General features: G+C 35.1%; 1 protein-coding gene across 1 annotated transcript in view; it reads left to right on the top strand.

Annotated features, from left to right (window-relative positions):
- The window catches only part of LOC150079090 (sodium/hydrogen exchanger 8-like), a 167,636-nt gene that overhangs the window by 69,855 nt on the left and 80,488 nt on the right, over positions 1 to 17,293 (top strand). Inside the window, exons 9-10 of the mRNA XM_090382203.1 lie at positions 105 to 210; positions 15,329 to 15,445. Of these exons, the coding sequence (XP_090238329.1) occupies positions 105 to 210; positions 15,329 to 15,445 (223 nt within the window). The remainder of the gene's footprint in view (positions 1 to 104; positions 211 to 15,328; positions 15,446 to 17,293) is intronic.

Genomic DNA, 17,293 nt, shown 5'->3' with positions numbered 1-17,293 from the left:
ATATTAATGATAGGGTAATGAATTTTTAAATATGAAACTACAAAATGTTTTTAGATTTCTGATTTCTGTTTCATAGAATTATGTACTATTCCTTAATATTTAACCTTCTTAAATATGTTGACTTAAGGAAAAATCCATCGTTGGAGTTTGGTATCATGCTTGTATTTTCATATGCTCCTTATGGATTAGCAGAAGGACTTCATCTTTCAGGTATAAAATTTTATATATATTTTTTGTTATGTTTATTAAAATTTACATATATTTATTTATTTAACACACATTTCAGCCTCTTTAGTCTAATCACAACGTGCAAGATTTGTAGATTATGATAAATGTAATAAACTGTAAAATTATAAAATTTTAGGATTTTGTAAAATATAAAAATTAATTATCTATGAACTCCTCATAAATTGTCAAGGAAAATTAGTGTATAAGCCAACCATATGATTGACATTAAATGTCTTTTTTTTCTGTATCACATTTTGTTCAATTAGGGGCCATTCACACATCATTTCACTATTTTTTAACTTTTTGAGTATATCCCAAATCTTCTTAACATCAGCTTTGATATTTCCTCCCTGTTATTACCTAATGATTTTTTTTTTTTTTTGTAATTTCTCTATTCCTGCATTGCAAAATTATTGTATGGTCTCTTTATCATATTCTGAGTATTAGAATATATTAAGGTGGTCATACATTTTGGTATTAGTGCAATACTAAGGCAACATGTGAAATTGCTTATAACTAGGGCATATGTCCTAGTTTAGCTGGGACAGTCCCAGATTTTAGACTTGTCCTGGCCAGTTTAGTATATGGTCCAATTAAAAATGTTTTTATTTCAACTGTAAATTTTTTATTGGTCTATTTTTCTATTCCACAGAGATTAATTAATACTAACTTCCTAATGAATACATGGCTTCCAAGTCCTAAAGAATACATGGCTTCCAAGTCCTAAAGAATACATGGCTTCCAAGTCCTAAAGAATATATGGCTTCCAAGTTACTCAATAATAGAATGATTCACAAATGTAGAATCTTTCACAAACAATAAATGTGGAATAAATAAATTATCATGCTATACTAAATCTCAGACAGCAGTACTATATACAATCTCGATATATAATATATACGATCTCGGTCAATCTTAGTTAAAATACAAAATCAATTTTGTATTTTAACTAAGTGCACTTGATTTTTTATAATGATTACCACTGAACTAACAAAAAAAAAATCAGTTCTTTTCTTTTCATTTATAAAATCTGTTCACATTACGTGAACAGTTTTACTGTAACTTTATTATCTCACCCTTAAAAAATATATAAATTTGATTTGTTGTGTATTTTGTTGCACATTTTTGAATTTTCAAAGTTAAATTATTAATACACTAAATAAAATATTAAAGTATTCAGAAAATTAGAAAATAATTTACTTACAAGGGTACATATAATTAAAAAGACACGAACACTAACATTGTCCCGGTTTTGCTCCAAAAGTGTATGGTCACCATACCTGTAACCTAACATTTTTTGATGGTTTATAGGCTCGTTTAATTGCCCTCTTTGATGCCCCTGTAATCTTCAAAGGAAATTTTCCATGTTCACAGCTGAACCACCTTAAGGTGGTTGGGCTGTGATGCATTATCAGTTAATTCCTTCAACTTTAAGCCTTAGAAAAGCTTAAAGTTGAAGCGAAATCTGTAAAATTTGAAAACTTGCCTTCTATGTAATGTACCTTCAGTCCTATGAGAATTGGCACAACAGAAGATTAATTGTTGCAAATATGGTGAAATAACTCAGTGCCCTTACTGAGGTGTGTTTGATTCAGGGATGATTCCTTTGGGCTGGATAAGTGCCAATATTATCCTAATTCATAAGGGAGGAGCCCAAGAAGTGATGGGTGATTAGAGACCAGTGAGGTTAATAACAATATTCTGTACTGTTTTGATAACAATATTCTAAAAATATTTCTGCTCCATATCTTATCAACCCATTCTTCTGTGGTTGATAAGATTATTGAATCTGTAGTTAAAGACTCAGTACAAGGCCACCTCAGCAAGAATGGTTCTCAGTGCGGTTTTACGAAGAGGAGATATTTCCTGGAAAATCAGATAAATTTCTATGATGAGATTATAAAGCAGTTCAATGCAAGAAACAACATTGACCTTATGTATTTGGATTTTAGTAAGACTTTTGATACATCTCATGAGGAAAAGTTATTGCATAAATTAGAGTAGATCAGGATGGCAAGAAAGATACATCAGTGGATTAGGTTTTAGTTGAAGGACAAGGGCAGTTGTAAATGGCTATTACAAGCAAGTGGGGTCGCTTGGGGATCAGTGTTCAGACCTCTTTCGTTTATCTTAAATAATATTCACATTGGAATACAGTGGTAGCAGTCAAAGTTTGTGATGACTTAAAGGCTATAGGGTGTTTAACTATCAGAGCTAGGCTATGCTGCTTCAAAAGGATTTGGATCAAATACAGATTCAAAAATGGTATATAAAATTTAATGCTACCATATGCAAAGTATTTCACTTGGAGAAGAGATATGCAGAAGTAGTTTATAGATTGGGAGAGAGAAATTAAAGGATGTTTGTGATAAGAAAGACTTCGGGATTATGTTACACAAACACACTGAGTTCAGCATCCAGTGTAAACAGGTGGCAAGAATGGCACATGGTGTTTGTTTGTGATTTGGAATTTTGCAAGTGCAAAGGAGGAGGAGGTCGGTCTTATCCCTGTTTATAAGACTATGGTGGGACCACACATGGAGTATTGTATCCATTCTGGAGGCTGCATCTAAAGAAAGATGTAGAACTTCTCAAGAAGGTGCAAAGAAAGGCAGCTGGAGTGGTGAAGAGCACTAAGTATGATCCTCATGACAAATTGCTTAGAACAAATCTTCTTAACATTTTTTTGCTGAGTGAGCTCCGTTTTAACACTTACATTTTAGAGTGATCACCAAAAAAAAAAAAATTATTTAAATTCATAAAACAAATCTTTCATATTAAAATTTAAACTACATATATTTTTAACTATTTGAAACTTTCTTTAGTGAATAGAAGTTCCATTATGCCCAATTAAAATTGTCTTATTTAAACATACTTTAGTGCTTGCTCTCTCAGTGAGATCTTGAGTCTGAAAAGAAAACAGGAAGTCTTAAATTTATTTGTCCTTTATAAGAGCTGTTTGCAAGCATTCTTCCAAATGTGAGCTAGTCAGGCTTGTCTGTTTCTTATTTTAATATTTTCAATTAGTGAAAAGGCATTTTGACATGTATATGTTGTTCTGAACATAGGCAAATCCTCTGCTTGCATCTTCACGATGGTGGAACGGTTAGTAACCCCATGTATAACTCATGTGCAAGTCCTGAAATATGGTAGCATACTGGGGATAACCACCTAGGTGCAAACCAACATAAGTATTCCTCTATGTGCCCACACAACAAGAATATCACCCCTCTGTGTTACCAGACAATACTAGGTGGTAGATGACTTTCATCAACTGGTGCAATACTGAGATTCCTGGTATTCGGGATCCCGGTAAATTTTTTCCAGTATTCAAATCCTGGTATTGATACAAAAATACCGTTTTTTTGGTACTAATTTAAAAAATAATTATCCATGATTTATTCACATAAAGGTTATAAAATTGACAACAATAAATCATTAATACTGCTGAATTTGCAAAGGAGGAATTGTTATATAGTACAAATGCAACAGAAACCTGAAAATGTCATGAAACCACCTTAGTAAAGACATAATCTTACAAATATATTTCTCTTAGTAAGTTTAGTGTGTGTGGAAGTAAAGCACTTAAGGAATAACGAAAACATCATAATGGAAATTCATTATCATCATTAGTGGCAGTAGGCCTGGTAGTGCAATTAAGGAATATGGTGAACAATGGTATGGCAGGTGCGAAAGGGTTAAAATTAAAAGCTTCTGAACAATAGTTTAATCCCTCTATTACACTGCTACTTGAGAATGCAACTTAGTGCATTTTGGGAAAGTGTGCCGGTATGGAGCAGTTCAAAGGTATTGTGAACAGGTGATGTAGAGGTAAAAGATGAAAGCATTTCATTGTGTGGGAAAAATATTCTGTTTTTCCACACAATGGAAGAAGAATGATTTTAAAAAATTACACCATGATTGGGTCAGGTTTAAATTAGATAGGGGGGGAGATACGTAAATATGTGCAAACCCTTCTGGGGTTTTCGCATAAGCTTGCTTATAAAAAATTAGTACAAGGGGCGATTGTAACTTGCAGTCAATTCAATAAATTAATATATGAGAAGGAAATAAATAAGGTGTTTGCACCAAAAGAGGGGTTTGTGGTTGTTGTTCGGAGGGGTTGCAGATTTCCAGTGGTAGTTCTGGGTCCAGTTCTGTGAGTGTCCAGCCATATAGTGAAGGGTTCTGCCAGGCATGTTCCTGTGCTAGAAGTTAATCCGGAAGTTGAATAACAAGCTACCCTGGCTTCTACTACTACTGTGGTATTTTCCTTCAGTATTAACAGTGAACTGTTTTCGAAATCCCGAATAAGACAGTACTGGAAGGGTTATACAGTAAAGATGCAGAGTTCAACTAAGAAAAGAGAGACAGCACCGCACTCTGTGGAAGGAACCTGCACAAAGGAATCCCACTGTGAAAGAGCAGGAAGGTAAGTCCTCTGAATTGTGTTGTTTTGGAAATGGTACTTAGTTAAAGTGGGAGATTATTTTAGAATAAAGTTGTAGAAACACGAGAAATAAGGAAATGTTTAGTATTGAGTTGGTTTATTGGTTGAAGTTGTAAAGAAAATTGATATTGCTAAATTAAAAGAGATTACATGGAATTGTTAGCATTAAGTTATATGGATTGCTGTTGTAAAGAGAATTGATATTGGTGATTAAGATTGAATTAGTTTAGTGTTTGAAGCTGTAGAGAGAGTTCAGATTGTTAATTGAAAGAAATTTTATGGAAATGATAGCATGTATTAACAGATTAAATGAGAAAAATGAATAGATTAGATGTAAATGAACACCAGTTATGTGTTGTAAGTAGATTTGTATGATAAATGACTTGTTTTATATTTGTGTCATTGCTATTGAGAAAGTGACAGCTCACATATAATATATATACAATATATATACCCGCATGTGTGTGTGGGGAGGGAAATATCCTTCAGCTCCTAGAAATTCTCCTTTTTAACGCAGTCAGGTAGTTTGTGGGGCTTAGTGCTTGAGGGGAGCTGCTGTACAAAAATCATAGCAATGGTCACTGACAGCGACACTAAGGTACAGGGAAATAAAAATTAATAAAAAAAATAAATAAATAAATAACCCCCACCCCCACAACTTAGATATGGTTCCCTCACCAAGCTTAACTGTTAGTCTCTTTCATTAATATGGTTATAGTGCCATAAAAAGTCAAAAAGGAAATATTTTTTATTTTTGATAAAAAGGAAATAAGGTTTTTTGAAGATGAGGGAATAAGGGGGGGGGTAAACTGCAACTCGTCTACGACCATCTCAGTACAAAGTACCAACCAGCACAGAATCCAGAAGGGCGTTTTCTGCTGCTAATTAAATATGTACCAAAATTAGATCCAGTTTAAACCATAATACTATTGAGTTTCTTAAGAGCTCACTTTATTCAGACAGTAGTGTGGATGCTTATTTATTATTATTTTTTGTTTTTGTTTTTAGTATGTTTAATAATTTTTTGCTATAATATTTATTATTGTAATAAAAGTTTGATTTAAAATGTGAATTCAAGTAATTACTTGTTTTTTCCTTATTTTATTGCACCTAATTGTCATCAATATTTATTGCGAAAATTTTTTTTTTTTTTTTTTTTTTTGGAATACCGGTATCCCGGTTTCATAAATTAAAAATACCGAAATACCGCTATTAAGATTTTGACCAGCATTGTGAGCCCTATGCAATACCATCAGCTTGCTTAGTGGAGGCTTGAAGTGGTGGAACCCATGTTTAATCTCCAGAGCAAAGCTCTGGCAACCTTCCCATCTCTTCCATCATGCAGTACGATTGATGTCTTTTGAGGTTATGATGGACATCGTGGCAAAATTCAATCTTCCTTACATATTGAGGGTACAGCTCTAAAATGGTGTTTGCAGATCAGCTGCTAGATAGTCCACTAGACCAAACCTATTGGCAACTGTTTCTAGAAGCCTTCGGGATCAGCTAGTGTATAATATCACTACCCCTACTCTACCAGATAGTGACTGGAGGGAGTTAAGTAGTACAGTCAGTCCTCGTATAGCACGATAGTTGTGTTCCTAGAAACCCTCGTACAATATAAACAACAGGCCCTATGGGAAAAATGGGGTTAGGTGCCGACCACCCAAGATTGAACACACATTTGTAACCAAAACATTACCAAACACAATAAATAATCGTAATAAAATACTTACGCATTTTATTATGACTATTACGTAATAAAATATTGCTAATGCTTTTGCTTCTATCGTAAGCAAACTTGTTTGAGTTTCTATCCAAACAGATGACAGCCGTTCCATCTCTTCCAATTCTTTGTTTCTTAATCTAATGGATTTTAATTACACTTTGAGTTGTTCCTGCTATCAAAGTTGTTTTTATTTTCTCCGACTTCTTTGTAATTCTCGGCGTTGCCTCATTTAGGTCTGTAGCACGTGCAATATCACATGGTCTTTCATTTCGCTCAAAGCGTTTCACAATTTCATATTTTTCTCTATCGACAGAGGCGAACTGGCCATAAGCCTTACCGGGGGAAACCCCAGTGGGCCGAGGCCGGTGTGATTTTGGCCATAAACCATAGTATGAGGCCACTATAAATTTTCCCGGGTAGGAATTTTTGACCCAGTCCGCCTCTGTTTATCGATATTGCTTTTCTTTTTCTCTCTAAATCTGCAGTGTCTTCACCAGGATGCTTCCTTTTCACACCTTTTAAGTATTTTACTCATTTTTAGGGAATAAAGCACAATTACAAACCGAGGAGGCATGCTTGATACGCATAAACAAAGCCGCGCGCTTGTAGCAACTGAATAAACAACACCATAAAGGCAGAGATACACTATTAACACCTCACATTTTACTAAAGCACATTTCTAGGGGTTACTGCCATAAAACAATAAAAACAATTTCCAGTTGTGTTTCTGCCAGTGGAATCTGTTATAAACTGGTAGTAAACTCGATCTAATTGCATTTGCGATAATACTGATAGCTGGAATTGTGTGGGTTTTTAGCTTATTATGGTGAAATGTGTTTCCCCTTCACTAATATAAAAAACAAATACATTTTCAGAATCTTCTTTTTATTCCTATCGTGTTGCGTTCGGTTGGGGCGATTCTGCATTCGACTGCCATTTCTTGTAAACACAAAGGCGAATCGTGCATAAGCGAATTTGGTTCGTATTATATAAGATATCGTTCCCCTATTTATAAATCGTGATGATCGAATTCGTGTAATGTAAACACGTGTTATACGAGGACTGACTATGTGTGTGGCGCCTCCGTAGCCAGGTGGGCAGGAGCAGCAGTGCATAGCACATGCTTCTTGATTAGACCAGGGTTCGAGCCCATGACCACCAAATACGGAGGATGCAGGAAGGTCAAGGAATGACCACCGCATATCCCTGGAGCAATATGGCCTTAGTTGCTAATGCTCCTAAAAACCAAATAACAACAACAACAACAAGTAGTATATATGCAAGGGGGTGGGTCATTGTCGAGGATGTGTTATGTCAAGGAGCTGGGTATATTCTTGCCATGTGTAGGCCATATTCAAAAACTTAATTACTTCATACAGCATGCCGACCTCATCATTTCTTACTACTGAATACATTGTCAATTGTCAAATTAATACAAAACTTATCTGCAAAAAGATCTAAACCTTCAAAACACTTCCTCATTCATTTCACAAATATACATGTTCTCATATTTAATGTCAGTATTGCTAAACCCCATGTACTTTTTTGACCGAATCCCAGTTATCGGTTGATTCAACCACTGCTCATCTCAGTTGTCCAAATTATTCATTGTATGAGTATTTTCTCTTCAAAGGTGGTGCGTCTGGATATGCCCATTCCGATATTCCCTGTCAGAGACTTAGTAATTTGGAACTCCTCTTTTTGATCTTCTCTGGCTTAAAATCTCTCTACCACATGCTGTAAAATTCATCTGTTGCCTCTGTCTTTCTCCCAACTCCACTAATCACTTAGAACTCTTTGACTTCCTCTTTGAAAGATCAATTTCTCTAGTCCAACTTTCCTAACATGGGTAATTTTCTTTGGTGGTTTTAATGTTCATAACTCCAGCTGGCTTCAGTTTTTCTAGTCACATGAGCCCAGGTGGCTTAGATACTGAGACTTTTACAATTACTAATGACTTCACACAGATTGTTCATTAACCTACCAGAATAAAGGGTTACAATACTAACCTTAAAACCAACATGCTTGATTTTTTTTCACAATCAACCCTTCTAAGTACACAGTCAAGGTGAGTGGTCCTCTTGGCTCCTCAGATTATAACTTGGTGATGGTCTCTTCTCCAATGGAATCCTTATCTCGTGACCATTCTCAACCACATATTTTTTAGCATTACAAAAATGCAAAATGGGATGATCTGCAAGATTTTTTTTTTTTTCCCTTCTTTTCCTTGGTCCAATTACTGTTTAAAATCCTTCTGATGCTGTTTGCTCAGATCGTGTCAGTGAAAGTATTCTTGTAGGGATGAAATCCTATAATTCCATGCTCCATCTTAAAATTTTCTCCTTTAATTAAACCTTGGGTTTACAATAAATGTGCTAAGGCTGTTCAAGAGGAGAATGTTATATATCGTGTTTGGCTTGTTTCTAAATCTCCAGGTTCATTTTTTGCTTGTACCAAATCTCACAATAATTGTAAAGCAGTTATTAGTCAGTCTAAACTAGATTTTGAAGAAGCTAAGAGTATAAATATCGCTTCTTGTCCAAATGGTAGCTGAGCATTCTATTCTCTTGTCAAAGCTATTGGATGCAACTTTTGTCCATTTCTGTTCCTACCTCTTTCAGGACCAGAAAGTTCTGTTTCCATTTCAGCCAAAGATAAAGCTGACCTGCTATCATCCTTTACTAGCTCCTTACTCATGTTCTTTTTCTTCCAACTTGTGTATTGATGATCTTGGTAAACAACCTCCCACCATTCCCAGTAGACTCCATTTAATGCCTTCTGTGGTCTTCTGTCAGAAGAATTTTGACAAATCTTGATGCTGAGAAAGCTCCAGGTCCTGATGGTATTTCTCCACTTATTCTCAAAACTTACTCTCCCGAACTTACTTCTATTCTATGTTACCTTTTTTCACTTTCTTGTTCCAAAGGTGTTTTTCCTTCTGCTTGAAAATTTGTTCCTATCTAGCCAGTTCCTAAAAAGGGTGATAAAACCGTCCTATCCACTTATTGTCCCATTGCAATTACTTCTACTGTTTCTAAATAATGAAGAAATCTGTTAACCACCAACTCTTAAACTATGTAGAAAACTTCCATCTGATCAATGATCACCACTATGGATTCCATCAGTGTCGATCCCCTGGTGATATCCTGACTTATTTTACCCATCTATGGACAAATTCAATGGAAAAGTTTGGGGAAACTCAAGCAGTTGCTCTTGACATTTCAAAGGTTTTTGATTGTGTTTGGCATAAAGGTCTTCTAAATAAGCTTCTATCTTGTGGTTTGCCAACCTTTTTTTGTAATTGATTATCCAGTTCTCTCTCTGACCACTCACTGCAGGTGATGGTAGGTGGCTCTCTGTCTTCTAACTTCTCCACTAATGCTGGTGTTCTCCAAGGTTCAGTTCTTTCTCCCACTCTTTTCCACTTGTATATTAATGACCTTCCATTGATTGGAAATCCTATCCATAGTTTTGCTGATAGCACATTGCATTCCACCTTCCAGGTTGAAAAACCTTGCCCTGCACAAACAGCTTCAATTTCTTTCAATTTCTAAAATATTCACTACCAATTTCCTAAATGCTGATCTCCAGATAATTCTCCAATGGGGTGATAACTTAGTTGATTTCAATCCTTCTAAAAACTCAGTCCTGTTCTATATGCAAAAAGAATTCTTCTGCCTGTATGCTTATCTTTTATCACATTCTAATTTTTATGCAAGATTATATATCTCTATTAGGGGTTACTCTGACTTCTGATCTCTTGACATAGGCACATTACAAATATTGCTTCCTCTGCATCTAAAAATCTGTGTTTTCTCTTTTGCTCTGTGTTACTTTTCTTCCAAACAGCTGATCAATCTGTAAAAATTGCAAATTCCCCCTACCCTTGGAATATTAGCCCCACATATGGGGTGGTGTCCCCAAAATGTCTTTCAGGCTTCTAGATTCCATTCAGAAGAGGGCAGTTAAGTTAATTAATGACTCATCTCAGCAGAGTCTCTCCACTCCCTGTCTCATAGACATTCTCTTTCTACTGCATGCCTTTTCTATAGATACTTCCAATTTTCACTGTTCTTCTGAATTGGTTTCTATAATTCCCGCTCTCTCTTCCAAGATTATCCTTTTTTGCTATATATCAGAAAAGCCTTTACCTCTTCAAAAACCTCCTGTATCCTGAAAGTGCTTTCCCATGACTAAGCCACTGAACTTCTGTATGGATAATAAAGTCAGGATAGGGTACTTACATGTCTTTCAAAAATTACTTTAAAGTTATTTATTTAGCTACCTTGAGTTTAAATAGTTGATGAGCTTAGTAAAAACTTCAAGGCAGTTCATCATTTCAATTTGATTTTTCCTTTGAGAACATAAAGCTTCAATATGAATTAAACACTGATAGTGGACAAAATTAGGTGCTCTTTTATCTTTACTGAGATAAACAATAACTCTGTTTTTTTCCTGTCTTGGATGGTGCACTATCAGTAACAATGGATACAAGTTTGTTGATATTGACTTTGTGCAATGTGAGAAACTGCATAATTGTTTTTAATATATCCTTCTCAGTTGTTTGACCAGTAAGAGGTAATTCACTCAAAAATTCTTATTTGCAATTACCATTGTCTTATATAAAATGCACACAACACATGTTGTGATATGGAGGAAATATCAATCAATTCATCCAATGAGAGAGGGAAAAAATATACAGTTTTCAAAATTTAAGTAACAATTCTCTAAATCTAAAATCAGAAATTTTATGAACATATTTGTTATAGTATCATTACTCCTAGGGATACTTTTTGCAGTTCTGAATACAATGAAGTTCTGTGCTTTTCTGGTAAGCCACTAGCAAGAATTTGCAATGCAGATTCTTGCTAGTGGCTACACACTTTTATTACTTTACCACACTTTCATTACTTTACAATGCAGATGCTACACACTTTTATTACTTTACCACTGATGTAAAGCATGGAATTTTTATCAATAATATTTGACAGATTAAATGACACTTCATTTGCAAGTGTTTTAGAATTACCAGGTTGGCTTACTTATTAATGTATTCCTTTGGCTCTCCAAGTTTATTGCTGAACCTGTTAAGTTTATTTTTTCTAGCATTGGAAAATCTTGGAAAAGTCTTACTAAAATTCTTATGACATGTTCGGTAATGTCATTCACAGTTTGACTTATGATAACCAGACTGCACTATTTCACATAGAAATTTCACACTATTTCTCATGCAACAAACTCCAACATCAAAGTCATGCTAATTTTTTTTTTTCCAATGATGAGGGCATAGCATATGACAAATTTATGACTTGGGGAGAAATTTGTGACCGGGGAGCTTGTTGCTCATGCTTGTAGGCTGAAGTTATCAACAGATTGCCTCCTCCCTATCAAATACTCCAACAACCCTTGGATGCTGACTTTTGTAAATCTTCAGATCACAAAAAGTACAGCTGTCACATCCTTTAACTCCACGTAACCCCTCCAACACTCATCAACTGATTGAGGTCTTACCAGTTCTGCAGGAGGAGTGCCTATAAAAGGGTGTCACATTCGAGTTCAGATTTGTTTGGACATGTTTTTTTAATTTAATGTATTTTATTTCATTATTATTTTTCTTCTTGTTTTCTCAATTCAGCTTTTTATATATGCCATAAGAATCACACATATATTTAATATATATATATATGATTCTTATGGCAAGATGCCACCTCTGCTGTTTGTTTATCCCTAGTTTGTTGCCGTGAAGAGTTTTATAAAGTTGTGGTACCTGTGTGTCCCTTTGTACCTTATAACAAAGATCATTTACACAAAAATGAATCATGCAACGTACTCAACTTGCTTGGTGCTCAGCTCATCATAATTGGTCTTTGAAATGTTGGAAAACTGTTTTGAAGTGTTGAATATGGTACAGTGACTTCTTAATTTATGTAAGGGTTACGTTTCAGAATGTCTCGTGCAATTTAAATTAGTGTGTGATGTAAATAATCACTAAAAAATGCGATAATAGACCTTATGGCAAGATAATAGACCCTATGAAAGTAACTGTCGTATATTTTAAGAAGGCCCCATTTTAAGAAGGATGTAGAACTGTTGGAACGAGTACAGAGAAGGGCAACAAGATTAGTGAATGGAACAATGGGTTGTTCTTATGAAGAAAGGCTTAAGTTTTGCAAATTACAGTGTCTGGAGACTAGGCACCTGTGAGGTGATCTGATTGAGGTGAATAAAGCCTTGAATGGTTTGAGCATGCTCAGTGCAGATGGGATTCTTCCTCTTGCTCAGAATAATTTCCTGAGAGGGCATAAATTCAAATTGAGGAAAGACGGTTGTAGGATAGATGTGCGGAAGTTTGCCTTTAGCCAGCAGGTGGTTGATTGCTGAACAAACTTCCATCTGTCGTTGTAGAAGTTGATAGCTTAAATAGATTCAAGGCAGAACTTGACAAACATTTGGAGCGAGTGGATGGGGGAAATAAGGGTGTTTTTTTTTTTTTTGGCTGATGCTATATAAACTTGCTTTCTTGCATCCTCTGCATCTAGCATGTGCCTATGCTAATGCATCAGGCTGACAGTACATAGATATAATATAGCTAAGTTACCCCTACTGGTATATACCATTCGTTTTCTTAGAGTGGAAGACTGGGTGCTCTAAAGAAAATTATGAGCAACTAAAGAGGTTCATTCATCTTTATTGATTTACTTATTTTGTTTTGTACAGTAAGGAAAGATATTTCACTATAACCAACATATATAGTACAACACAAACTACAATTGAGAGAGATTGGAGTGGAGGGTGTCCTTAGGCAGATTGATGAGATAGATTGTCATGATCAGATTCATTTCTCTCGGATTCGGACCAGATAAGTGGGAGTGCTATGCTAACCCAGGAGTTGGAGGGTTCACTTGACTGCTTCCTTGAGCATTTGAAAAAGGAATCCAAAGTTAGTTGCTTTGTATGTTGCCTTTTCTCACACAACTACTCATAGTAGCAACCAAGTTCTAGTGTAACTTTATGTTGCACTTTAGAGCTTCACTCAAGATTAGAGTCTTCATCTTTAGGCCTTCGTCTATAAGGTTTAATGCTTTCAATATTCCTTTCACAGTCAGGCTCCATTCTTCTTTAACCTCTGGGCTTTTGCTCGCTACTGCCTCCTCCTCTTGAATGCAATTCTGCTCCAGGGTAAACAGATCTTCATTTGGCAATTCTTGATGATGCAAATCAATTAAATCATTGACATCAGTTGCCTCCACTTCAGTGAACCCTATCTTTTTAGCGAGTTTCACACATTTGTCATTAGTTTGTGCATAATCTTCATCGGTATAAGAACCTTTGAAAGAGTTGCTAAGATCTGGACATAGCTTATGTCACAAACATTGAATACAGTAATGTGGAAATTCAAGCCATGCAGCATCAATGAATTTTAAAGCATTTGTTATATTGAAGGCTCACCAATATTGCTGCACACTCATCTGTTTGTGGTCGGTCTTGTCAATTAGATCAGTTGGAATGTGCTTTAAATACTGAGCCTTAAAAGATTTAGTTACGTGTTAGTCCATAGGCTGGAGTATTGAGGTTGTATTTGCTGGGGGAAAAAACCAATCTTGATATTGGAACAGATATCATAAATACCGGGTGGATGGCTTTTGGCATTATCAAGAATAAGTAAGAGGTTGAACAGAATTCCTTTTTCCTTGCAATACACTTCCAATTCTGGTCATAACTGAGGTCCAAGGTAACTTGAGTACCAGTACACGGGCCTGTATGACCTGTTGTAACCTTTAAGGGCATGAAGGTTTTGATAGTGGTATATGAATACAGGTTTCAGTTTATGACCCTCCATATTAGCAGCAAACAGAAGTGTTTGCCATCTTGTGTCAACTTAAAGCCAGTCGCAGTCTTTTCAGCAATGGAAATATTAGTGCAAACAGGCATTTTTTTTTCCCAATATAAACCTGTTTTGTTGAGGTTGAATATCTGTTTGGGTATTTACTCTTTCTGTCATGGCACTTTACTTAAATATGGTCGGCGTGCATTATTTTAAATTTGCATCATTTAAACATGCTTAAAGTGAGTCACTGTATGTTGTTTTTTGATCCACTGGCTATATTTGAGTGTGGTGGATGCCTGAAGAATGTTATTTGCCAGGGTGTCATACAGCTGTGAAATTTGGCAGAGGTGTCACTGTTGGGGGTTGTTTCTCATGATTTTGGCGTGGACCATAAGTTGTCATTTCTGAAACAATAAATGCCATTTGGCATTTATTGTTTCAGAAATTATCATATGTTGACATATGATAATGTTTATCATATGTTGACATTCTGGACAATCCCACTCTTGGTCAGGTCAGTATGTCTCAAGTCACTAACTCAATTGATCATTGTTGAAGAAGGAAAATGGACTGAAATTGCTGTCTTCCAATTATTAAAAATTGGTTCAGTGTCCAACAAGGAGGGGGTTGACATTTTTGGCCTTAATTACAGTGTGTAATTAAGGAAAAAGGTGGATTGACATATTATTAAATATTGTATTAGTAAAAAGGGTTCATTGACACGTAGAGGTGTATGTTTCACCTCTGTGTCCTTATACTATGAGCACAGTGTACTTTGGACACAGCCACTGATGCACTGGTAAACTCAGAAACAACTGGTTGATATGTATTTTCAAAAGGGTTAGTATGCAAACTGTTAAGAAGTGATTTTTTTATCCAAAAGAGGGATTGTGTGCAAAAGTCACATATCCCTGTAGTATCCTAAGTGCTTTTGAAAGTGCTGTATACTGCATTTCAGTCATAGATAATTACACCTGGTTTAAAAGTTAATTAATTGTGCTTTTGAAAGTGCTGTATACTGCATTTCAGTCATAGATAATTACACCTGGTTTAAAAGTTAATTAATTGAACTGTTGTTTTTTTTCCCTTCCAGGTATAATGGCCATCTTGTTCAATGGTGTTGTGATGTCACACTACACTCATTTTAATCTGTCTACCATTACTCAGATTACTATGCAACAGACACTGCGTACCCTTTCTTTTATTGCTGGTAAGTATGGAAATTGTTAAAGGAGTATGTTGTAAAAGATATGTAAGGAAGATTTTTTTTTTTACACTTATTAAGAGTGAAGTAAATTTTTTGTAATTATTTCCACATTTTTCCTTGTGTGGGACGTTATCTATGAAGTGTATACAAGGTAGGATCAAAAAGTTTCAGGATCGAATTAATTAAAAATCTAAAAATTATCTAAATATACCTAAACAATATTGAAATAAATGTCTAAACATTGAATAGGAAAGATCTTATTCATTTTGTAACTTAGCAGCATACTTAGAATTTTTTGTAGTAGGTAGAATTTTGGCTGCACTTGTGGAAATGTTTAATTTTCTATTGTAAATCCTAATATTCTTAATTTTGAGCAATGTAAGGAGAAATTGAACTTGAAACCTACGTGGATACAAGAGCTATTGTCATACAAACAGATGAATGTCGTGTCATTTAACAAAACTTTTAGAAGGTATAGAACTGGATCTAAAATGAAAAAGTAGTGCTGTAAAAGGAACAACAAAACCTTGTCATCCACCTTGTCAAAGCCTGGTTCCTCCGTAGCCAGGTGGGAAGGAGCAGCAGTGCATAACACACACTTCTTGATTAGACCAGGTTTTGATCCCGGCACCACCAAATACGGAGGATGCGGAAAGGTCAGGGAATGACCACTGCATATTCCTGGAGCAATATGGCCTTAGTTGGTAATGCTCCTAAAAAAATAAAAAAAAAAAAAAAAATTGTCAAAGACTGCAATGAATCATAAGACTGAGAATTTGTAATTGAATTTGAGGTCAAAAATTCTTGTAAGATTGAATATTTGTAACTGAAGAGATTACTCTAAAATGGCAGTGTGGATTATGTTTTACTTTCCAAGTACTGAAGACTGATGACATGAGGTTCACAAGGCAAGTGTCAGTGGATTTTGAAGATAATTCATAATGAATGGGCATTTGGTTTAATGTTAAAAATATAAATTGTTAAATCTTGTAACAGCATCTTAGCCAGGATTTTCAGAAAAGGAGAACAAATAGAGATAGGCAGAAAAACCACTGGAACATAAACAACTCTGCATTTGCAATTTTAATGCAGAAATTCAGGATACCATTTGGGCTGAATGAGTAAGTAGGTAGTAAGGTGAGGGCAGTGGAAATGGAAAATTCATCAAATAAGCCTGCAATTATGATGACAGGTCAAGAGAATAGTTTTATAGTCAGTCCATAATTCTATATTGAATTCCCTGGATATAGAGTGATTGGGCTCTGAGAAAATATTTTGTCATCAATGCAAATATTCATTATTTTATGATAGCTTTATGTGATTTGCTTGAATATTGTTATAATATTGTTCTGCCATTGTTATACGATACGTGTGCCCCGAACTAGATAGCATAAGGTCTAACGGAAAATTAGATAGTGTAAGGTTTAACGGAAAACTAGATAGAGAGTATAGTAGTATCAATTAATCAGTAAAATTTATTAATCTTATTAAATTTCATTGTCAATTGAATTGTACTTTAACTAAATAAATATAGCGACCTAGGTTTTACAAACATCATAATTAATACATATAAGTTGACAAGGGATAAGAAAGTCATATAATGTAACTCGGAGATAACATTCGATACCGAAATACATATATATATATATATAGTGTTATAACTGCATTGGGATATAAGTTTAGGGTTATATTTTGTATTGGAATTTTATTGAACTTGAATAGAAATCATGACTCAGACCAGAGCATCAAAGCAAAAGGCTCAAACTAATGGAGGTGCTGTGGTTCAGGGGAGAACTGAGGGGGGCAGTTGTCCTCTGAATCACAGTCTATTGAAATGCACTGCTTGTTTGA

Source organism: Mastigoproctus giganteus, chromosome 10 (genome assembly GCF_048544385.1).
Source record: "Mastigoproctus giganteus isolate SK-2022 chromosome 10, ASM4854438v1, whole genome shotgun sequence".
Taxonomy (NCBI): Eukaryota; Metazoa; Arthropoda; class Arachnida; order Uropygi; family Thelyphonidae; genus Mastigoproctus; species Mastigoproctus giganteus.
Note: the sequence above shows the minus strand (reverse complement) of the source record. Positions and strands in the feature narration are given on the sequence as shown.